The sequence below is a fragment of the Talpa occidentalis genome, unplaced genomic scaffold (genome assembly GCF_014898055.3).
Source record: "Talpa occidentalis isolate TD23 unplaced genomic scaffold, MPIMG_talOcc4v2.1 talOcc4.11, whole genome shotgun sequence".
Taxonomy (NCBI): Eukaryota; Metazoa; Chordata; class Mammalia; order Eulipotyphla; family Talpidae; genus Talpa; species Talpa occidentalis.
Genome location: NW_023601104.1, coordinates 101,115,560 through 101,138,780, shown reverse-complemented (window position 1 = coordinate 101,138,780; position 23,221 = coordinate 101,115,560). Strand labels below are relative to the sequence as shown.

General features: G+C 61.1%; 1 protein-coding gene across 3 annotated transcripts in view; it reads left to right on the top strand.

Moving 5' to 3' along the window:
- Positions 1–23,221, top strand: part of CDC42BPB (CDC42 binding protein kinase beta) — a 64,916-nt gene that overhangs the window by 20,467 nt on the left and 21,228 nt on the right. For all 3 annotated transcript variants that reach the window (XM_054692824.1, XM_037504053.2, XM_054692823.1), the window contains exons 2-13: positions 931–1,022; positions 4,986–5,069; positions 6,793–6,888; positions 9,415–9,563; positions 14,027–14,120; positions 15,207–15,407; positions 16,673–16,921; positions 18,162–18,241; positions 19,675–19,841; positions 19,922–20,041; positions 21,071–21,204; positions 22,195–22,437. In XM_054692824.1, the coding sequence (XP_054548799.1) occupies positions 931–1,022; positions 4,986–5,069; positions 6,793–6,888; positions 9,415–9,563; positions 14,027–14,120; positions 15,207–15,407; positions 16,673–16,921; positions 18,162–18,241; positions 19,675–19,841; positions 19,922–20,041; positions 21,071–21,204; positions 22,195–22,437 (1,709 nt within the window). The remainder of the gene's footprint in view (positions 1–930; positions 1,023–4,985; positions 5,070–6,792; positions 6,889–9,414; positions 9,564–14,026; positions 14,121–15,206; positions 15,408–16,672; positions 16,922–18,161; positions 18,242–19,674; positions 19,842–19,921; positions 20,042–21,070; positions 21,205–22,194; positions 22,438–23,221) is intronic.

The following is a 23,221-nucleotide window of genomic DNA, read 5'->3' as shown; positions in this document are numbered from 1 at the left end:
AGGGCACTGAAAGGGTGCTGGGCTCGGGCAGGCGGGCAGTGTCAGGAGAGCTGGTCGTGGCGAGCCTGGTCCTGGCCCTGCGACTGCTTCCAGGGCCTGGAAAGGCACCAGCCCCCGCCTGCAGCAGCTTTCAGGGCTGTGCCAGCACGGTGCCAACACACTGCACCAATGGGCCCTGGTCCAGATGGGCGCTGGGACCAGGTGCCCCCGTGGGCAGGACCATGCTTCCTCTGCCACGGCCTGCCTGGGCCCATGGCTGGACCTTGCCAGGCCAAGCCTTTGTCTCCGCAGGACATGCTCCCTGCTACGTGCTGCATCCCGGTCCTGTTGGGGTGAGCGCCTGCCCCGGTCTTGCTTGTGACCACATCTGACCTTGCTTACGTCTGCAAGGACCCCATCTCCGAGTAATGTCAGTTTCCGGGTGGACATGAATTTGGGGAACAGTGGTCAGCCAGGTACATGCTCCAGTGAGGTCACCTTTGTGAAGTATGTCTAGAAACAGGGCTGCTCTCCTGCGGGCGTGCGGAGGCTGAGCGGGATGGTGACAGGGGCTCAGAAACCCTGGTCGTCCGGGAGACCCCCCCTACCCCCAGCGGCCCCGGGCCCGGGCCGTGCCGGCAGCGGGCTCTGAGCCGCGTTGTGTGGCCCAGAGTCATGGGGGCAGCCGCTGCCCCATAGCTGCTCACTCAGTGGGCCAGGCTTGCACTCAAGGCGCTGCCTGGAACTTCGCGCGGGGGCGCCAAGGGCAGGCACTGAGGACCGGGCTGCGGTGCTTGGGGCGAGGGCCCACTTCTCCCCAGTGGACATTTTAAAATGAACTCGCTGAAAGAGAAACTGACGGTAAACTCTGGAATGCCCCGGTCAGTTAAGGTTTTACACGGTGTCAATTTATCAGAGCAGAGTGTTGATTTTGCCTTTTTGTATTTGCAGCCAAGCCCTTCACGCAGCTGGTGAAGGAGATGCAGCTTCACAGAGAAGACTTCGAGATCATCAAGGTCATCGGGAGAGGCGCCTTTGGGGAGGTGAGCGCCCTCCCGCCGGTGTGCCGGGTGGGGTCAGGGCAGCCCCCGGCCTTACCCGGCTCCCTGCACCGACAGCGGGCGAGGCGGGTCCGAGCCGGGTCCTAGCCGCGCGTGGGGGTTCTCGGGCGCAGTCTGACAGGTGGAGTGGGCGGAGAAGCAAAAGTTCGCTTGACGGGCGAATTAGCCTGAATTTTGCCTGGGCCAGCAGAGTTTCTCAGAGACAAAGAGGTTTCAACAGGAAATGTGTGAGTTGTGAAGTCCTGCACCAGTCGTTTTCTAAAACACGCAAGGAGGCGTGTAGGGTCTTTTCCCGGTCGCGGCCTGGGGTGAGCCGGCAGCCGCCTTCCTGGACTCCGCAGCGGTTTCCCACGGGTCCCTCATGAGGGCCTCCAGCCTGGGGCCCGGGGTCCTTCCTGCCTGGCAGCTCTTCAGGGAGCCGTGGCCTCTGCAGACGGCAGGCCCCCCAGAGCCCCCCAGCCGGGGCCCAGCCAGGCTCGGGTCCGCTGGAGGGCTCTGCCTCCCAGGTTTCCAGACCCACCGACTTCTGCCCTTTGGTTTTCCCTCTGACTCCTCTCAGGCTGGGGATCTGTGCGCGGCGGTTACTGTGGGGAGCCAGTGTGTAGTCCCCAGTGTGTAGAAGTGACCTGCTGGGCAGCCAGCAGCGTGCAGAGTGCGAGCCGGCTTGGTGTGCAGTGTCCAGCATCAGTGACCACAGCCGTGGTTGAGCCCGTAGCTTTGCTCTCACGTGGCTCATCTGGCCACCGAGCAGAATCATGGCCTGTCATTGTCTTAGCATACATCTGTTTCTTGGTGTTTCTTCTGCTGCCTGAGGACACCCTGTCTGTCTGTCGGGCTTCAGTAAAATGCACTAGAAGAAAACGCCCCCCTGTGGGACTGCAGAGAGAGGAGGGAGGGGGGCCCTGTGCTGCCCAGTCGAGAGTCGGGGTGCCTGCGTCCTCCTCCTTCCTGGGAGACGGCCCTGGCCTCACCAACCCCAGCCGAGTCTGTGGTGGACCTGCACCTTGGTCCTCAGACCTGTCCTCTGCTCCTGCCCCGTCCTGGCATCCCCTCCTCCAGCCCTGAGAGTGACTCGCAGCACGGGGTGGGGTGTTGGTGGCAGCCTTGTCATCAGGGATGATAGCACCTCCCAGGTCACTGGGTTTGCCTCCAAACAACCCTGCACCCAGGACTCCTGAGCCAAATTCAACTTATGGTGGGCTGGGAAGGGCCAGGCCGCTCTGAGGATAACCACACGCAGAGCATGGCGGCGGTGCAGCTGGGGTGACAGGTGTGTGTGTTCCTGTGTGGCCAGCACCGTGTCAGCATGGACCATTTCTGCCCCCAAGAAAGTTCCTTCCTCACGTCCAGGTGGCGGGGCTCCTGATGGCCCTCCTCCAGGAACGCTGGCTACTGTTGGCTACTGGAGATTTGCACAGAAAGAGCAGCCCTCGGGGTGGTAGCAGGACAGGATGGAGGCGCCATCTTGGCCCCGAATGAGCAGGAGGAGAGCTTCTCAGGGCCAGTCCGACTCCATTCGCATGCACTTGTGCAGGTTGCCAGCCTCCAGAACCTGGCCTGGCCAGCCGCAGAGCCCTGTGCCTCACATGGTGGGGGTGGGTAGCAGGAGGGAGCAAGATGGAAGAAGGTAGCCCAGGCCCCTCCCAGCTTCCTCCCAAACTGAGAGTAGCTCCTTCCAGCCCGCTGCAGCCCAGCCCCCGCCCTCTCGCCCAGGGCTCCCCCGCTTCCCCAGCTGTGCTGTGCCGTGTACTCTGCGCGTGGTGTGGCTGTGTCCCGGGTGCTCAGACCGCGGGGTTGCTACCCCTGGGCAGGTGGGTGCAGTCTGGGACTCGCTGGGCAGCAGAGCTGGACACTGTCGGCAGTGAGCACTCGAACTGGCCTCCATTGCAGACTTGCCCCTGCGCAGACACAATTCTAGATGGTGACTGTGACAAAGGTCGCCCTTTATCTGGAGCACACCTGCTTTGAGGACACCATCTTCCCTGCACCGGGCCCGGCCGGTCTGCCAAGTTCCTGCCTAGATGGCCCCTCCTAGCAACTCCCGCAGCAGTGCATGTGTGGCCTGCTGTGTGTGGCGGTGGCCGGGCTCCCTGCTGGATAGCAGTGGGGTGTGCCTGGTCCCTGAACCACCTGCTGACCATCCTGCCCTGCTGGCTGTCGCTCTGGTTTCTAGAATTGCTTAAAACAAGAAACAACTTGGGCGCACTTTCAAACAAACAATGGCTGCGTGCGTGGAAGGGTTCAAAGAACACCAGCCTGACCTGCTACCCAGCTCTGCCCAGCTGGCCTCTGACAGACAGCACGCGCTCTTCCTGCCCCATGCCTGTGCTCTCCTGGGGGCCGCTCTGCCCTGCGTTTCCTCTGAACCAGGCCCTGCCTGGGCCCTTCGTCCCTTGCCCACTGCCCGCGGCCTGCCCCGTCTGTTTCCGGGCTGCTCCTCTCGCGCCACCCTCCTCCCTTCCCTGTGCTCGGGTGGCCTGTCCCAGAGTTGCTTTTGACGCTTGGTGAAGTCACTTGTGTTTGTATTTCTTCACCACGAGGCCTGATTTGGGAGGTAATTGTCCCACCACTGTCTCTGAACTGAGGCTGAGTTTTTAACCAGGAGAAGGTTCTTGTAAACCAGACACGCTTTCCCGCCACCTATTTGTTTCCTGGGCTGTGAGTGGCGAGAGCTTCTTGGCTACGCAGGGCTTGCTGGCTGTGCGTGTTACATTGAGGTTTATGCCTGCGTTTTCTTCTACGTGTTCTTGATCCATCGAGTATTTTCTTTGTATTATTTCTAGATACGTTTTTTCTTCAGACACGTTACTTGCTTTCTGGCCTTGGTCTGTACTCCAAGGGGCCGCTTCCAGAAAATCAGGCCTTAGGCCAGAGTGGGTACAGCCAGGCCTGGTCGTGCCCGAAGAGTGTGCAGTGTTGCTTCCCCCCAGGTGTCAAGTCTGTCTTCCTCTCTGAGTTAGACCGTTTCAGTGGTAACGGCTTGGAGCCCTCCTCAGGCCCAGGGAGGACTCTGCCTGGACCATCATCATCTTGCAGTTCTTAAAAGCAGGCACCTCAAGCCCGCCGCTTCTAGGCCCGTGGCCTGACCTCTGAGCCCACACTCGCGCCTCCCAGCATCGTGAGACACGGACGCCGGACCCGACGTGCAGTCTTGGCGAGGGTGGGCCAGCCTGACGCTGTTGTGTGTTGTTGGAAGGAAGGGAAATAAGAATTCATTGAGGAACTTTTGTTTCGTGTCTGCCTTTGGCAGCAAAAAGGTAGAGAAGTTAGTGTCACTGCTGACACGTAGGTTCTGGTTGTATAACGGGTGCGTGGGCCAATTAGTGATTCTATAGGGTGGATGGGGCCATGCGATGGTGCGAGCCGCACAACTGCCGCGGGAAGAGCCCGCTGGGGACCGGTAGAGAGGGCTTCCTGGAAGAGGGGTCCTTTGCATTGTACCTGAGTGCTGCCCAGGAGCCCAGCGTGGCCCAGGATCGCTCCTGTGTCGCCTCGCTCTGCCCTTCACCAGCCTCAGACGGTCCTGCTGTGAGCCCTGTGGAAACTGAGGCACAAAGGAGTGAGGTGCTCGCATCACACTGCAGAGCCCAGTCTCCGCCCCTGTGATACGAAGAGCTGCAGGCACGGGCCGGCTGTGGCGGGGAGCACGGGCACCCGACCTGGTGTTAAGTTTGTGATGAAGCCTCTGGAGAACACCCAACGTTGAGGCAGTGAGCCCCCAGCATCCCCTTCACTTGGTAGTGAAGACTTTTGAACTGAGCAGATGAGTGTTGGCTAAATACTAAGTGTTGATACTGAAAAGGGCGAAGCTTTACCAAGCTTTACCAGGCAAGTTTTACCAGCTTGCCCTCCCCACAGGTCGTCCCAGGCCTTCTATGATCAGGCGGCCAGCGCCAGCCTCTGCTGCCTGTGCGGGGCTTCGGCTCACCTCTCTCTGTGTTCTAGGTCGCCGTTGTCAGGATGAAGAACACGGAGCGGATCTATGCCATGAAAATCCTCAACAAGTGGGAGATGCTCAAACGGGCAGAGGTGAGCTGGCGCTGCTGTGTGCCCCCATGGGCAGGCTCCCCTCCGGGCAGCAGGGGGCCCTCCTGTCCACGGCCGTACTCCTCAACATCCACTGCGCCTGCTCTCTGGCAGGGCAAATCCACACCTCCCGAGCCTGCAGGCCTGTCCGCCACTGTGAGCGCCTCTTGGAGGAGAGGCCGCGGATCTGCCCTCCCAGCACTGCCAGCGAGCCCGCGGTGGTCCAGGGCAGCACTGCCCTGCGCTTTGTCTCAGGAGCAGACGCCCTCGGCCCCCGGCCCCACTCAGCTGTCCATCCTGTGCTGGGGCGCTGGTGGTGTTTGCCCGAGAGCAGTGTCTGCGCCGCGTCCTTGTCGCATCTGCTGGTCGTGTTGTTCACGCAGAACTGCGTGCCCTGGGTGTGTGCGTGTGAGTGATGTGAAAGTGCCTGTGTTGGCGTGTGTTCTGCGGGACAGTGACTCCTGCTTCTGTTTGAGGAGTTTGTTTAAAGTGCCTGAGCACACGGAGAGCACCAGGTGACGAGGTCGTCCGTGCTCGCTGCTCCCTGGGCCCGTCTGCACCCGTCAGACGTGCGGTCCTGCTCGAGCATGGCGTGGCGGGCATGGGCGGAGAAGGGCTGTCTGTGCCTGGTCGCAGTGGGCCAGGCTGGGCTGTTCGTTCCCACTTCTCTGCTCTTCAGAGCGCGTGCGCATGCGCTTCACGCCTAGGGGGACGGTCGCAGTCCCGGCGGCTCCTTCAGAGCCCATAGGCCCCGGGTCAGGACACTGTGGGCTTCTCCGCAGTAGGTCAGGACACGCCCACCTCAGCCACGCAGACGTTTAGCAGGGAGTGGGGGCGCCGAGGAGGGGCCCGGTGGCCATGGGCAAAGGGCAGTGGGACTTGCATGGTGGTGGGTGTGGAGACAGACTTCTGAGGAGATGTGAACCTGCGCCCCTAAGTTGTACACATTGTGACCAATGTGAGCCCAATAAAAACACTAGAAGAGAAAGCTGGGGAGCAAACAAGTCCCAAGGTCACCGTTGGCGGAGCCAGGCCCCCAGGCCTGCCAGGCGGGTGCTGCTGTTTTTGTGGCTTGTTAGTGTCAGGCATGAGGAGTGACAGCCTCATACCATGGGGTGAGGAGGGGTTGCACTGTGATCACGCCAGAGACCCACTGCAGGGTCTCTTACGCACAGGTACCCTGGGTGCTAACACGCTTTTTTAAAAAAGGAAACAAATCTGCGCCCCCTGAAGGGAAGCCTCTCACCCTCCGTAGCTGACCACAACCCCCTGTGGGGGAGGCGGCCACCGCATGCAGGAGCACTGGTCCTGAGTGGCTGCCGCCATGCCCTCCCATGGCCCCCACAGAGAGGGAAGGCACCCCCGGGAGGGCGGCTGTGCTGGGTGGAGGGCCCTGCTTGCAAGCTGCTGCTGAAACCCAGGGCGAGCCGGGGCCACCCTGAGGAGTGGTTGCTGAGCTGGTTGTGTACATTGTGTGGGGACGTGTGAGCTGAGTGTGACGTGCAGGGTGTGTTTGGGGGGTGGGGAGGGGGATGAGGCCTGCCAGAGGGAGTCCCCACAGTGTGGGGCAGCAGTGAGGCCTCTGCCTTTCGGTCGGCGCCAGCTGGGGCTGAGCTGATGCTGTGTCTGGCTGCATGTGAGGGGACGCTATGGTGGCGGGGGAGGCGAGGGTGCTACCCCAGCAGGGCCAGCTCACCCTCACCGGCCCACTGTCCTGCCCTTGCAGACAGCGTGCTTCCGGGAGGAGCGGGACGTGCTGGTGAACGGGGACTGCCAGTGGATCACCACGCTGCACTACGCCTTCCAGGACGAGAACTACCTGGTGAGTGGGGTGCGCGGGCGCTCCCGGGCTTCTGTGGGGCTGCACAGAAACGTCGTGTGTGGAGGTGACCAGGCTGGCTTGCAGGAGTCTCCACAGCAGGGCCTTCCAGGCAGATGCGTGGAATGGGCTGTTTTCCTCCCATCTTCCCAGCGGCGTCAGCAGTCCCAGGTCCCCCGTGGCTCAGTCACCAGGCTCTGTCATGCTGAAACAGGGCAGGCTCCAGCACCTGCTGTCTCGAGTCGCGTGTCCGGGTGGGGGTGCTGGGGGGAGGCTTGAAGACTGCTTCTACCTGTCCCTCTGGTGGCGGCCACGACCCTGGGTGCCGCATCACCTGTGGCCAGGCTGGCCTCATGGCTGGGGTGGCTTCTGGGCGCTTTAGGCGCCCCTGGTCTTGCCACATCTTTCTCCAGACTGGAGCGGGCTTGCCCCACACATGCAGGTGATCAGGACAGCCAGGTGGGTGTGACAGGGCCACCCCCTAATTGAGGCAGTTTCCAGTGTGGTCCCCGCTCTTCCTCCATCCAAACTGCACACCCTGGGGCCCTGGTGGACAGGGCCCGGCAGGCCCCAGAGGAGCTGTCTGCTGTGGCCACAGGGTCCAGCGGACAGCCGTGGCCGAGATGTGCTTTGTGGCCACCACAGCCTCAGCAGGCAGCTGCGTCCCCTTCTCGGCCACAGCTCAGAAGCCCCGTCTCAGTACGCGGCTCCGCCTCTTCACTGCGCTTGGCGTGACTAGGACTCCCTTCCTCACCCCGAGAGTACCTCGTTCAGTGGGGAGATCCCGTAACTTGCACGTCTCAGCTTAGGGGAGGTACTGCACGTGCTATTTAGAATTTAAAAAATAGGCGTTTGGGGCCTCCCTGATGGCGCAAGGGGTTGAGCACCGCACTCTGAAGCTGTCGCAGCCTCCGCAGCACGACTTCCGTCCCCAGCCAGGGAGCTGCCCACAGGGTGCCCCAGACCTCTTCTGTCTCCCTGCTGCCCCCTCAGCAGTGGGTTTCAGTAGATCTGCCTGCTCTGCTCCCTGCTTTGTCTCTGGTGAATCCTCTCACCCCCTCATCTCTGGCCTGCACCCCAACTCTTACATGCATTAAAAAAAAATAAAAATAGGTATTTGGACAGATGGGATGCTGGCGTGTGTGAGCTCGGGCCTTGGGGCCACTCTCTGCCCTCCCAGCAACCAGCAAGGTGACCTTCATGAGACCCACACTTGGTGCAGGCCTTTCAGGGGGGCCCTGCCAGGCCCGCGGCTGGCGGCAGTGTGGGGCCGGCCCAGTGGACAGCCTGCGGGCTTCCCTGTTTGGTGAGAGCTGAACGAGGCTGTCAGGCGGAGCAGGCCCGTGGGTCTGCGCGTGAGGAAAGCTGTCGTCTCCAGCGTTGTTCTCAGTGTGGGTGTGACCTGTCGTCATCGTGAGCATCCTGGGGAAGCCTCTTCTTGTGGCCAGTCAAGCACACCGGGGACGTCCACAAGAGACAGGCAGGCCCAGCTTGCGCCATGTGTCGAGTCTCGGCTGGGCTGCTTGGCACCCCAGGGGTGGGCACCCTGTCTGCCCGCCGTGAATGGTGCGTTCAGGCAAGTCCCTCACTCCTCAGGAGAGTGACCGCAGCTGCCATGCCTGGGAAGGAGGAAGGTCACCGGCCCAGTGCGAGGGTGGCCGTGTGGTTGCCCTGCAGAGTCTCAGGGCCTGTGTCCTGTTGATGTGCTCTGACCACGACACCTGTCCCTGCCCAGAGATGGTCAGTGCCATGCCCCTGGCTCACCACCCTCGGGTGCGCCTCCCGGGCTCCTCAGCCTGCCCAGGGCACCCTGCAGATCACTGTGCATTCCCGGTGGACGTGGGAATGTGCTGGGTCGGAGGACACAGAGCTTGACTCATTTTTGCTGATTCTTTAGGGCCCATGAGCTTGACGACTCGGTGGGCCCCTCCCCCCGCCCCTCTGCTATCTGCCCACCGTCTGCCACGCTCTTGTCCCCTGGCCACTGCATCTGGACCCACATGCTGCTCCCAGCACACCTCCCTGGCTCCGCGGGTCTGGGGGCATCTGAACCCCCTCCAGGCCATTTCCCATTTCCCCAGCTGGTCACCTGAGCCTCTCTGCTTGTGTCCCTTTGTCCGGGATGCCACCCCTGACCTGGGCCCAGTGTCTCTGCCGTCAGTACCTCGGAGGTTGCTATGGTCACTCTCCCCCCACCCAGGATCAGCTGCACCAAGGAGGGACAGTCGGGGTCCAGAGAAGTCGTCTTCTCTGGTGCAGTGTCCTCTGGTGGCGTGAGGGCCAGAGGGTTCGCCCCTCTGTGGCTGCCCATCGTGCTCCCCCACGCACCCTCTCTGACGTCAGGCCATCCTCTGTCTCTTCCGCCGGTGACAGGTTCTATTTATTGCTGGGGGCATAGGGCACCGTCTGTGGGTGTCAAGGGCTGTCCAGGTGCCTGCTCCGAGGGCGACAGCCCGGAGCCTCACGGCTGCAGTCGAAGCGCCTCGAGGAGGTGGGCTGCTGAGCGGTGTTGTCCCCCTCCATCTGTAGTACCTGGTCATGGATTACTACGTGGGAGGCGACTTACTGACGCTGCTCAGCAAATTTGAAGACAAGCTCCCAGAAGACATGGCGAGATTCTACATTGGCGAGATGGTGCTGGCCATCGACTCCATCCATCAGCTTCACTACGTGCACAGGTAACCGCTGCCCCCTGCCACACGGAAGCCACGTGTCCCTTGTTGGAGGGTCCTTTGGGGTCCCCTGGGGTCTGCCCAGACGCTGCTGCCGAAGAGGCCCTGCGCGGGTGCCCTGCCCCACATCCTGCCTCCACACCCACCCTGTCCTCCTGCTGGCTGAGGCTACCTGGTCTCTGATGCTGGCTCACCCTCCCCTGCCCATGCCCCCCAGAAGCCTGCCTGCCTCCACCCCCTTGTCTCTGCTCCACGCAACCCCATCAGGCCACGGCCTCAATTATCCCACAAAACACCACAGAAGGAAGGGTGCGTTGAGAAGAGGGGCTCAGTTTTAGCAACACCAGGGCCTGGAACTGGTGAGCGTGGCCATGTGAGGGGCAGGAGACCAGCCTGCCTGCCTGCCTAGCCCTGGCGCTTGCCCTCGAGGTGTGAGGCGGCCCTGTGGGGCTGTGGCTTCGAGGAGTTTGTCTACTGACGTGAGTCCATGGTCCTGGCTTCACATCTTCAGTTGGCGCTCACCGTCCGGCCCTGGCCCTAGGGGCCGCGTGTCTGTCTGTGCCTTCCTCTTTCATCGTGGTCGTGTTCCTGGGTGACGGGCCTCTGTGGGGGAGAGGGGTGTACATGGTGCCCCTCAGCGTGGAGACCTTGGGCCCCGCCCCCTGCCCTGTGCGGGCCCCCTCCCCTCCCCAGCCGCGGCGGCGACACCTGTGGCCGTGTCGCTGTTTGTGTGCATGGGGGCGACCATGTGTGTCCCTTGCGCCTGGCCTCCAGCAGCAGGGGCTTCCCGTGTAGACGTCTTTCTCCCGGAGTTAATCGTCGCCTTGGTTTCTATTGGCACCACGGAGGGCCCCAGATACAGCACTGGATCGGAAGGTCTGGACGCCCAGGGTTAGGGCAGCGTCCGTCCACTGTCCTCACCGCCGCCCCCCACCTCCCGTTGCTTCTGCCGCGGTGGTTCCGGGGCTCTCTGCGCTGCCCTCCTGCCGGGGCCTCCTTGCAGGTGGAGGGGGCCTTCCCTCCCCGGGACTGGGCCCTTTGTTATCTGAGTCACGTGTCTTCCTCTATTTTTCGGCGTGTTCTTTTGATTCGGTAGCGGTAACCGCCACGGTTCCAGAAAGGGAGGCGTGTGAGGGAATTCTCTTGGATCAGAGCCTGCACCACCCACCTGCTTAGTGAAGGTTGTCCGGCCCGGAGCGAAGGTTGTCTGGCCTGGATGTGGAGCGTAGGCTGGAAGCCGCCCTCTCAGGCATGGGGGCGTCACCACCCTGCACTCCCGCTTTGGCATAGACCGGCGGCCTGAGCCCCGTGCAGACCCTGCGTGGGGAGCGAGCCCTGCTCCTCCAGCGCTTTTCCAGCCGGGCCCAAGCTGCCTCGCTGCTCAGGGAGGACACGGAGGCCCCGGGGCAGAGCTTGCCCTGCTTTGCCCAGGGCCCCAGGCACACCAGGGAGCTGCCCAAAGGGACACTGTCCACCTTTGTAACAATTACTGTAGTTTGTGGCATTTCTCTTCCATACTGTCTTCCTGACCCATTCACAGTGGAGCCGCCCACCTCCTCTGTTGCAGGTCTTTTGGGACCTTGGTGTGATCACCCTTGGAGCAGTTTATGCTTTCCCTGCTTCTCCTGGTCAGAAAGCTCTCCCTCGTGCTCTGAACTGGCCGTGTGGAGATACCTGTCGTTCGGCCTCTAAGCACAGCAGGAAGTACCAAAGTACATAGTTCTCAGCCTTTTCTCCCCAGGTGACATCATTGTGCGGGTGAGGTGCTTGAATGTCCCCGTCCAAAACAGAGAGCTCAGTCGGGTTTTCTAGCAGGCCAGACCCAGCTCAGGTGGGTGCGGCCTGGTGAACTGAAGGGACACCAGGCACCAGGCTGATGCCACATAGATGCCACGTCCCTGTTGCATTGGCCAGCGTGGCCCGGGCCATCAGTGGGCCCCACCCAGTGCCCGGGTGGGACTTTACCTGCTGGAGCCTCAGGAGCTCCTGAGCACCGGGCCAGGGGAGATGCCAGGGCCAGGGCGCCTCCTCCTGAGCATCAGCCCAGGCCGCTCGCAGCAAGGCAGGTGCAGGCTGCGGTGGGGACTGCCCGGCCCAGGAGCAGGAACCCACAGGGCCTACCTTTAGGGGAAGGACTAAAGAGAACAAAAGAGTTACAGAAAAGAAAAACTCAAAAACAGAAAATGGAGTAGAAGATAAAGTGGAGGGAACGTGCCCATAGAAGACCCCGTGAAAGCAGGCGGTTGGGGCACTAGGGCAGGTCCTCAGGCTGTGTGCAGACGCACACGCGCTCGAGCACGTCCTGGGCGCCGGCTGCCTCAGCTGAGAGGGGCTGGCTGTGGTCCTGCAGCAGGAGGCCCAGGAGGACAGGCTGCTGGTGAGCACTGACATGTCTCTGCCGGGACCAGGCCACAGGCCTCCCTGCTCCAGAAGAGCAGGAGGGGCTGGCAGCTCGCCTGTGGTTGTAAACTCGTCCCCCGAATCTGCTCCACAGCCAGTCACTGCAGCCGAGACTGGGGGTGACTGAAGCTGCCACTCAGCGCATGCCTGGCTCCCTAAAGCATGGTCCCCATGGGAGCGTGCCAAGACACGTGATGATGGGCGCCCTGGCCACAGGGCCTTCCTCTGCACCTCGCTGCGCGGGTCATGCTGTTGGTGCACACGGCTGGCTTTACCCGCTGCACAAATGAGGAATAGGGCACAGTGGCAGCACTTGAGTGCCTGGCACTGGCCGGCCTGGAGGACACGAACCACCTTCCTCAGGAGCCCCCACCGTCTTTTCAGCACCCCAGTGTTTCCCCCTTCCCTCCAATCCAATCCCGGGAACCCCACCTCATGCCCTTCCTGATGTGTGCGCGCTCCCGCCTCCCAGACCCTGCGGGAGGGTGTGAGAAAGCGCGCTGTTGCTTCGCATGTTTCTGCATCTGATCACCTTTCCATGTCCCTTCATTGTCCTGCCTTCGTGCCAAGCAGAGTCCAAGCCTGAAGCAGAGACTGGGCGGGAGAAAGGCCTGTGGGCTCTCGCCTCGCGCTGCCACCTTATACTCCTGCTCTGCCCGCTGCTTCCTGCAGTCAGGTGTGGAGCTTGCTTGGGCATGGCCAGCTTCCCTGCTGCGGACACTGGGCCTGGGGGCCCGAGTGTGCACTTCGGTTTTCCTTAACCACTGTGGAGAATCAGCGAGGTGGCTCTTGTTGCTCTGGTGCCGGTAGCCTCGGGCGGGGCCTCACCTCCAGTGTGTGAGTGGTGTGACCACTGCCGCCACGTGGTGTTGTTCAGAGGCCCCACGTCTCAGGGCCTGGCCACACTCGCCTGTGTGAGGACATCCATCAGGGCTGCTGGGCCGCGGCGCTCGCAGTGAGGCTGGCCAGTGCCTGACCGTCGTGAGCACGGGCCTCCTATGTGTTTGTTTCGATTTTAAATGTTTAAAGTAACTTTAAACTTAAAGAAGCTGCAAGAACAGTTCAAAGCACATCACATCCCTTTATCCAGATTCACCTGTTGCTGAGATTGTTCCTGTTTTGCCCGGTCTCTGCTCCTCCACACATGCACACATGCGCGCACACATGTGCACACACATGCATCCACACATGTCCTTCCTGAGCATGAACACACGGGCCCTGCGCCTTGCTCCCGCCTCCTGAGGTGTAGACACTCTCTCCTGTGGCCGCAGCTGGCCGCAGGATATCAGGCTGGCTCCTCCTGCCCAGCCGCCTGTCAGTGGCCTGTGGCCTCTCCTGAGGGTCTTCCCCATGGGGGACTCGTCTCCCATCCTGTCTCCCCTCTCTCCATCTGGAACGCATGATGGGGGTCATGCTCAGCCTTTCTTCTCTTTCATGGAGCTGGTATTTGAAGATACCCCCACCCCACCCTCCCGCTGCCCCCTGGCTGCCACTGCTCACGGGACAGCAAGGGGTCAGACCTGGCCTTGTGGGGCCGGCTTACCACCGGCTGCTGTGCCCCGGACGGATTCCTAGGGACTCTTGAGGCTCGGTGTCTGTAAAGTAGTCTGGGGGCACCTGGTCGGGAGTCCTGCAGCGGCCTTGGCCTGAGTCTTCCCCCGCCCTGCCACCAGCTCTCTGCTCAAGGCTGAGGGCCGCCTGCTGGCTGCTGGCTTCCACACTGCCCCTCGCCCCTTTCCTGTCTGTGTGCAGCTGTGCTACACGTGTGCTTGGGCCACGCCCTCACCTCCCCTCCTCGCAGGCCTGGGGCTCTGAGGCGGGGCAGCGGCGGGGTCAGGAGCTGTGCCTGGCGCTGTGGATGTGCTTCCAGCTCAAGCTGGCACAGCAGGGACCCCTGGTAATCTGGGGTCGACTGCGCTCGTTGGGAAGCCCTGCCACTGCATCCCCACGTCCTCCCAGGAGGCGGCTGGGTTAGCAGCTGAGAGGACTTGCTCCCCAGCTGGCTCAGGGCTTTGGCCGCTGTGTGTGATGCTGGGAATGGTCAATCCGTGTCTTTATTTCACCAACAGAGACATCAAACCCGACAACGTGCTCTTGGACGTGAACGGCCACATCCGCCTGGCTGACTTTGGGTCGTGCTTGAAGATGAATGATGACGGAACTGTAGGTATTTCCCTTGGAGATGTTCCGTTTGGATTTGGGTGCTGCTTACAACTAGAAGGGGTGTACGTCTTCAATTTAAGATACAGTTAAACTAAGTTTATTATTTGAATTAAGAAAATGGACCTATTTAGGAAACAGTTGAAATAGTCTATTTAAGTTAAAAACTTCTCGTGTGTGTGTGCGCGCACGCGTGGGCTTACAGAAGTAGTAATCCGCATGTCTTCTACAACGGGAGGGGGTATCTGGTCTCCTCATTCCCAGCCACCTAGGAGCCAACACTGCCGTGGACGAGGTGGCCCTTGGGTCTGTGTGCCTGGCCCAGGCTGGCCAGGTGATGGACCTTAGCCCAGTTACCTGTCCCACCTGCACGGCACTCCAGGCGTGGGACACGCCAGCCTTCCCGCAGCCTGCAGTCCCACTGGACTGCAAGCGGGTGCTGCCTTGCACCTTGTGCTTCCTTCTCAGAGGTGACCCAAAGGGACAGGCCATCTTGATGTTGCCATGTCCTGCCCCCCCCCCCCCAGGCCCCCAGTCTTGTAGCCACAGACACCTCAGGCCACCCGAGCTCGCCGTGTGCCTGAGACGTGTCTGTGATGGGGTGAGTGTGTCCTGACTAGTCACAGCTTCCCGTCGAGGTGTCCCTGTGTTCAGGCCCAAGCCAGGGGACTGCTCCTTCCCTTCCAGGGTGTTAACGTCCCTGTCTAGACCCCACTCGTGCCTGGGCCTCCTCCCAGTTCCTCTCGTTGGAGAGATCGGAGCGTGAGCAGCTGCAGCTGCTGGGCCACCCTCCAGGGCCAGGTGGCGTCCGTGTGTGAAAGTCTGGGAGGGGCCTGGATACGCAGCAGTGACCGTGGGGAAAGGCCCCCGTAGGGACCTCTGTCCTGTGGGGCTGGGGTGGACATGTGGGCATTGAGACCCCTGCGCCTGGGCCTCCCATTCTGGGCTCTGCTCCGTGTGTACTGCGGCGAAGGGCACCGTGCGCGGGCCAGCTTCACTTCGCATGCACGTTGTTCCTCTTCTAGAGAAAATAGAAACGTCTGGTTTGAGGCGTCCTGGGGCTCCCACCCACCGCGCCCTCTCCCCCAGGTCCAGTCCTCCGTGGCCGTGGGCACCCCCGACTACATCTCCCCGGAGATCCTGCAGGCCATGGAGGACGGCAGGGGCCGGTACGGCCCCGAGTGCGACTGGTGGTCGCTGGGCGTGTGCATGTACGAGATGCTGTACGGGGAGACGCCCTTCTACGCCGAGTCCCTCGTGGAGACCTACGGGAAGATCATGAACCACGAGGTGAGGCGTAGGGCGGGGCAGCCTGGGCTGCGGGGCCAGGAGGGATGTGGCTGGGCCGGCCGGTGTCCATGGGGGCCAGTGGCGGTCATGGCCTCCCATCCCGGGAGAGATGAGGATCTGGGGCCTGTGGGCGGACCCATGTGCTCTCTGACCGTGAGCCGGCAGCTCTGTTGTCTGAGTGCTGTCCCGCAGAGGCCACGCCTCGCACTGGACGGCCGCGCACCTCTCGCGGTGTCTCCTGACCCCTCCCCCATCCCTGGCGCCCATGCGCCACGCTCTCTGCCTTCCCTTCGTTTTCTCCTCCTCGTTTCCTTTTCCAGCTGACGTTTTGGCCGTCTACTTCCCCTTTATCCTCCTCAGTCTGTAAGTCTCCTGGGCCAGGCCTGCTCTCTGCCCGGGGGCCAGCACTGCCCGGCCCTCCGCGTGTACTGGCTCCAGCTGCTGCTCAGGCCGGGAGCGAGTGACCTCCTGCTTAATGCCAAACCAGAGCAGGCTGAATTTTGGGCAAGCACTTTTCCCAAAGTAGAAATAGATTTTCCACCTATAAATTAAAATACACTCGCCACAGAAACTGACAGGGCTGGAGTGCTTGCCGGGGGTGTGGAGACCACCCACCCACTTCTCCGTGCCGAGTGCTGTCGTGGCCTTGGGGGCGCCTTGGCGAGGGCCTGGCTGACACGGGCCAAGGTCAGCTCTGTGAAGTCGCTGCTGACGGGAGGCTGGGCGGTGTGGTGGTCAGTGCTCAGCCTGCTCCCAGAGCCATGTGGGCTTGCTGGCCGAGGCGTGGGGGCTGAGGGGAGCAGGCACACGCATGGCGTCACAGCAGCTCGTCAGCATATTCCTGGCATCTCTTTCCAGTGCCAGAGGCGGCCCCTTCTCTGTGCGTGCCGCCTTTCTCAGACGAGCCCCTTTTGGTTGGAATGTAGTTACTGCGGTCTTCCGGGTCAGAATGCCTGACGCCCCGTGGAGCTCTGGAGTGGAGCTCTGTGGGCTGCGGCAGTGTGCTCCCGAGAGGGCTGTGCCTGCCCATCCCACCCGCCAGCATCTGCGTCCCTCGCCGCTTTGCTGGAGAAGCCGTGCCGTAGGCGGACGGCCGGGAGCGGGACGCGCGGGGCTCGGCTTTCCTTTCTCACCTCCGGGGCCCGGGCTCACGGCCTTGGCTGGCATCTGTCACCAGAGAGATGAAGGGGCTGGGCTGCTGCTGCCAGTGACTTCCGGCGATGCCTGTGACCTTTGCCTTTTTTTCATCTCCACCCCTGCCCCAGGAGCGGTTTCAGTTCCCTGCCCACATCACCGATGTGTCTGAGGAAGCGAAGGACCTCATCCAGCGGCTCATCTGCAGCCGGGAGCACCGGCTGGGCCAGAATGGGATTGAAGACTTCAAAAAGCACGCCTTCTTCCAAGGTCTGAACTGGGAGGACATCCGCAACCTCGAGGCGCCTTACATCCCCGACGTGAGCAGCCCTTCCGACACGTCCAACTTCGACGTGGATGACGACGTTCTGAGAAACGCTGTGAGTGCCCCGCCCCCAGCGAGAGCCCCAAACCACCACCACCCCCGCCCCTCCCCGAGCGAGTGTGGGCTTAGTCAGGTGACCAGAGTGAGGACTCTGGTGTCTGAGGAAGACACCGCCAGCCTTTAGCTCAGCCCTTCAGGTCCTTCTCAGCATGGTGGACAGGTTAGCAGATTGAGGAAAATCAAGTCAAGTGGCCCTTTTGTTTGGGGACTCCTCAGAAATGCTTTTGCTGTCACTTTTGTGCATTTATGCCTTTCCACAGTGGGGTGCCTCGGTCGTCAGGTGGTGCTTAGCCTGACACCGCTGGGGCTGCGGGTTGGGAGGAGCCTGCGTACAGCCAGGCGGCCTGTGGGCCTGGTCTCCCGCCCTGCTGGCTGTGTCCCTGGTGGGGCCATGTGTCCTTCAGCTGGGGCCCTCTGTGTCAGTCTTGGTCATGGGGCCCCAGTGAGCGCCTCTGACCCCAAAGCTGGCTCCATGTTAGATTGTTCTGGTCTCATCAGACCCAGCTTCTTACCCACACACACGATGTGTTCGGGAATAAAAAAACTGAGGTTTGAACAAGTGGGAAATGACCTTGTGCTAAATGACCTAAATGCTCCTTAGTGTAGAGAAGGACTGTGCTTTAGGGGGAGAAACGATAGGAAACTATCACCATGGAGAGGACTTCTCCTGGTTTCCCCACACCGAGGTCCCAGGTTGTCGAGCTCTGCTTTTGTTTTTTTTTTTTTTTTAAAGATTTATTTATTTATACAAGAACCGGGGTATAGGTCAGAGGCGCGGGAGGGTGAAAGGATTCACCCAAGACAGAGCCGGAAGCAGAACAGGCAGAGTGACTCAAATACACTGCCGAGGGGAGCAGCGGGGAGACAGAAGAGGTCTGCCGCGCCATGTGGGAATCTCCCTGGCCAGCCGGGAATCGAACCCGTGCTGCAGAGGCTGCAGACAGCTTCACAGCGCGGCGCTCAACCCGCTACGCCACCCGGGAGGCCTTCTGCTTTTGTTTTGAATAACGATGACAGGCTGAGCGGAGGTTATAACAAACGGACCTAAAGGAGTTTTTCTTTGGGCTCAACCCTCCTTCCTGCCCAAGCACCTGCGCGCTGTGGTTCTGCCCATGCCCCTGCTGGGTGCTGTGGCCATGGTGGACAGTTCGTGCAGGGGCGGGGCCCGGTGCCCTCCTGGGGAGGGGGTGGTCTGTCCTCCGTGCTTGCCTGACCGTGGCTTTGTGCCTGCACAGGAGATGCTGCCCCCTGGCTCTCACGCAGGCTTTTCCGGGTTGCACCTGCCCTTCGTCGGCTTTACGTTCACCACAGAGAGGTACGTCTGTGGCCTTGCCCTGCAGTGCTCCTTGCCCGCTGGGTGCAGGAGGGTCTCTGTGCGCCGGGCCCGGGGGAGGGGCTGGCTGTGGGATGCCCCATGGGCAGGCTCCCCCGAAGGGCCGACAGCATGGTCTCTGTCTTGCCTTCTTTTTTTTAAACAAAGCTTTAGATAACGTAAAATCCATTCTTGGTTCGTGGATGGTACAGAGTCCGACTTTGGGGACTTGGCCACGGCCATGCACAGCCCTGGCCTCTCCTGGGAACCGCCCGCTGCCCCAAGGGTGCCTTCAAGGGCTGGTGTGAGCAGGCGTCTGGGGGCCAGTGTCAGGCCCACACATGCTCTCAGCCTCACCAGTACCTGTTGTGCGTGCGTGTCCGGCCCTGTCCTCGTGGACCTCAGTGAGGTGGCGTTGTCCGCAGCTCTCCACCTTGCTTTCCAGGGGACACGGGTCAGGGAGAGGGCTAGGAGGAAAGGCGGGTGAATGACACAAGTGCAGCTCCTTGGGGCCTGCAGGAAGGTCCCGCTATAGCTGTGTGTCTCCCAGAGTGGCTTCCCACGTTGATGGACCCTGGCCTGTGCCAGCAGTGGTGGGTGTCCCAACATCTGGATGCCTGGTGTGCTGCTGCCCACTGGGCACTGGTCACACTTGCAGGCCCCTGGTCTCCTGGAACAGACCCCACAGTGCTGGGCGGCAGGGCCGGGCTCTGCACACGCGTGTGTGGGGGGCTCACCATTTCCCCCAACATCACTGCCCTGTGAAAAGCAGGAGGGACAAAGTAACTCGTGAAATGGTCCAAGAAAAAGCTCTGAATGAGCTTGGCCGTGACCCATGGGCGGCAGGGCCTGGTCGAGAGGTGCATGTGGAATGGCCAACGTGGCGGCTGTGAGTGTGCTGCTTGGCTGTGCCAAGATGTGGGGCCTGGAGGGGAACCTCGTGGTTGTTCAGTTTCAGGGAAAGTGAACCCCAATGTCTGAAGGCTCTGCCCCCACCACTGCCCCAAAGGTTCAGCCAGTGGGTGTGGAGCTGTGGACGGGCCAGTTGTCCTGGCCATGCTGCAGCTGTCCGAGCCCTTGGGTGGGGTCTCTGCCAGCAGCCCAGTGGGGCCTGAGCTCCCAGCTTCTCGTGTGAGATGCCTCCCGTTGTTGCCGCCCCTGCCCGGGTAAGCGGCTCTGTAGGAACGCTGTTCACCCACCTCTGCAGAGCCGGTTTCTGTGACCACCTCTGAGCCGGTCCTTGGCCGCTGTTGTTCAGCCGGTCATTTGCAGTAAGAAGACTCTTGTGTAATTTTGGCTCCATAAACAGTAGTTTCTGCACAGGTATTTTAGTTTGCCAGTTTACAAAGACTTCTCTGTTGCCTTAAGAGGTTTTAAGCGCTAGTGAAGCCACCGCAGCTTCAGCAGACCAGAAAGCCCTGTCGCCTTGCTTGCAGCTGCTTTTCCGATCGTGGCTCTCTGAAGAGTGTCACACAGGCCAGCACCCTGGCCAAGGACGAGGGCGTGCAGCGGGACCTGGAAAACAGCCTACAGGCTGAAGCGTATGAGCGGAGGATCCGGAGGCTGGAACAGGAGAAACTGGAGCTGAGCAGGAAGCTGCAAGGTGCGTGCGGCAACCTCTGTGGCCTCGCTCCGCTGCCCAGCGCAGCCTGCAGGTCGCACTCATGCTGTCCCCGTCCCCAGAGTCCACCCAGACTGTGCAGTCCCTTCATGGCGCCTCTCGGGCCCAGGGCAGCGCCGCCCGGGATGGAGAGATCAGAAGGCTGAATGAAGAGATTGAGCACTTGAAGAACAGGATAGCAGGTAAGAGCTGTGAAGTATGGCTGCACAGTCCATTCTTGGGCAGTAATCATTTCAAAGAAAACTTTCAGAGCCCTTTTCATGAGGCTAAAAGCAGGAATAACAGCATCACCAAGCTCTGTAGAGCACAGGTTTGGGGTGCCAACCCCTCGCACAGTCTGCGGATGACTTTCAGCTCTTCAGAACCCTGATTATTAAAAACCTGCTGCTGACGGCACTCCTCACCCACAACATATACGGTCAATTAAGAAGTTTTCTGTGTTGTGTGCGTTCTATGCGGTAGTCTTACACACAGCAAGCTAGGGCAGAAACCACAAGGAGGAGGTGCTTCGCGGGGCTAGGCCATGGCTAGCAGTACTGTAAGTTTGTGTCTTTCTGCCACAAGAGTGTGTCCATGGACCCCTTGTGGCGTGAGCCTGTGCTGTTCAGGAGCAGCTGTGTAATGTATAGTCACAGCCAGGATGGGTTCCTGACACTCTCCACGCTCCATGCTGCAGGTGCATGGAGAATCCCAGTTCTTTGGGGCAGGGCGCCAGCCGCAGGTCTCTGCAGAGCCTTCCCAGGAAGGCCTTGCCACAGCCTCTCAGGTGCTTGACCTGCACCCACCATGTGGCCCCTGTGGCGCTGGGTCAGCAGCTCTTGCACAGATGCAGCCCCTGGTGTCCTGGCCTGGCATCCGGCACTGGGGCTGCAATTGGCTCTCACCTCCACATCAGCCCTCGGGTCAGTCACCTGCTCCAGCCATCTGGGGCCCTGGAGAAAGGCTTCCATGGAGTCCATGTTCGCAGAGACCTTGTGCCCAGGGGGACACGCCTGAGCTCGGGCAGGTCAGTGAGGCTGGGCTGGACCAGTGGCGCCCCCCAGTCGCCCCAAGAGCATTGACACCGCTAAGGCGCGGGAGTCCGTGGGGACATGTGGCTGAGCATGTGTGAGAAGGCCTAGCTCCTCGTGGCACAGAGCGAGGGTCTTCAAGGCAGCACCTCCAGCAGGTCGGCGAGGCTTCACCCGCAAAAGGACCGTGTTTTCTGCTAGATTCAAACAGGCCCGAGCGACAGCATGAGGACGTGGCGACGCTGCGCCAGGAGCGGGAGGATGCCGTGCTCCGCCTGAGGGGCCTGGAGAAGCAGTGCCGTGTGGCACGGCAGGAGCGGGAGGACTTCCACAAGGTGTGGCCAGCGCCTCGCGCCTCAGGTGTGGGTGGGGGTGCGGCCACCACAACCTCCCAGGGCGTCCTGGCCTTGTCTGTGTGCCCGGGGGCAGCACTCAGGATCTGCTAGGCCATAGGGCACCTTGTGCCTTGCAGGCGTCAGCATTCGTCTCCATTACAGGCCTGCTGAGCTGCCATCTCTCCTGGGCGATGGGGTGTCAGGGGCTCCCTCAGCTCCACGTCTATGGAACTGGGCACATGGGTTCCCCAGGCTTCAGGCTGCCTCTGAGTGGCCTTGGCCCCTCTGCACGTCAGAAGGCAGAGCCTAGGTCCCCACAGGTGCTCCCCGCCAGCCCATCCAAGTTCTTTCAGGACTGATTGACAGTGAGCCGTGCCCGGCTGAGCTGGACGCTCGGTTGCACGGGCTGCAGTCTGGCTTGTGCTTCCCCAGTGCGCCATCTGCACCTACCCGGTGGTGTGGGTGCCTGCACCCTGTCCTCCAGAAATGGCAGGATTTTCAGTCTCAGTGGTCAGGCCATGGTGTCAGGCCATATGCACAGCAAGGATCCTGGAGGCCCCTGCATCATGGGGCTCCCCCTGGGCGGGCTGAGGGCCTGGCCAAGGCACCCTGTTGTGGGGAGCGGGACTGCCCATGTGGTCAGTGCAGCTCTGTACCCACTGGCAGCCTTGAGCATCTCCTGTCAGGGTGGGGTATGGGTTCCTGGAGGGCCCAGTCTCGGGCTTTGTCCCCATTCGTGGCTGGGGGGGGGGGGGGTCGCTGGGCCAGACCTGCTGGTGTGCTGACTCCTGGCCTGGCGGCAGGGCCTTTCCTCACAGGCCACATGGGCGCTGGGCAGGGCCAGGGCTTTCCAGGAAGGGGCTTCCTGGATCTGCGGCCATAAGGGAGCAAGCTGACTGTCACGGGCCTGCGGTGCTGGGACACAGCGGCACATCCGCCTGCAGGCCTTTGATAAGCCAACTTCAAACAGCCAGAATTCTCATTATGCAGCAACTGGTTGAGGCTTCAGAGAGACTGAAATCCCAGGCCAGAGAGCTCAAAGATGCCCACCAGCAGCGAAAGCTGGCCCTGCAGGAGCTCTCGGAACTTGGCGAGCGCATGGCGGAGCTCCGCTCCCAGAAGCAGAAGGTGTCCCGGCAGCTCCGGGACCGCGAGGAGGAGGTGGAGGTGGCCGTGCAGAAAGTCGACTCGATGCGCCAGGAAATGCGGAAGGCCGAGAAGTTCAGGAAAGAGGTGACCTTTTAGGTGTCTTGGGGATTGACCGGTTAGACTTCTTATGATCTTAATTAAACGCCTTTGATACTGTGGGCTACTTTGAGTAAGTGAAATTGGAGGTTATTTATGTGAAGCCAAGGAAGTTGATCTGCAGGCATTTATGTTGTGGTCTCAGCCTCCATATCTATTGTGAAATTTTTACAAGAGACTCTGGTAGGACTGAATTTTTATTTTTTTAATTTTTTTTAGAGATCTATTTATTTGTGCATACAAGAACTGGGGTATAAGCCAGAGGTGGCTAGGGTGAGAGGATTCACCAGAGACAGAGTGCGGAACAGAACAGGTGGAATGACTGAAACACTCTGCTGAGGGGAGCAGCAGGCAAGACTGGAGGAGGGGTCTGCTGGTGCCCTGTGGGCAGCTCCCTGGCTGGGGATCGAACTTGTGCTGCAGATGCTGGGGACAGCCTCACAGGGCTGTGCTTAACCCCTTGCGTCACCAGGGAGGCCCAGAACTAATTTTTTAAAATTCCCTTTCAAAGCAAAAGGCATTCAGGCCCAACAGGTAGTATAAATGCCACAGTGTGGCAGGGCTGCCTCGGGATGTGGGTGCCTGACCCCTCAGCAAGGGCAGGTGGCACTGCCCAGCGCTCAGCCTCTCCCCACTCCTGTGCCTCCCCCACCTCCCTTCCCCCTCTGCCACCCCATGCCTCCCCTTCAACCGTCTGTGCCTCTATGGCTCTCTGGTCTACACCTCCTTTGTCAAAACTGAAAGACTTTTTTCAATGTGGAAGTGAGTCCAT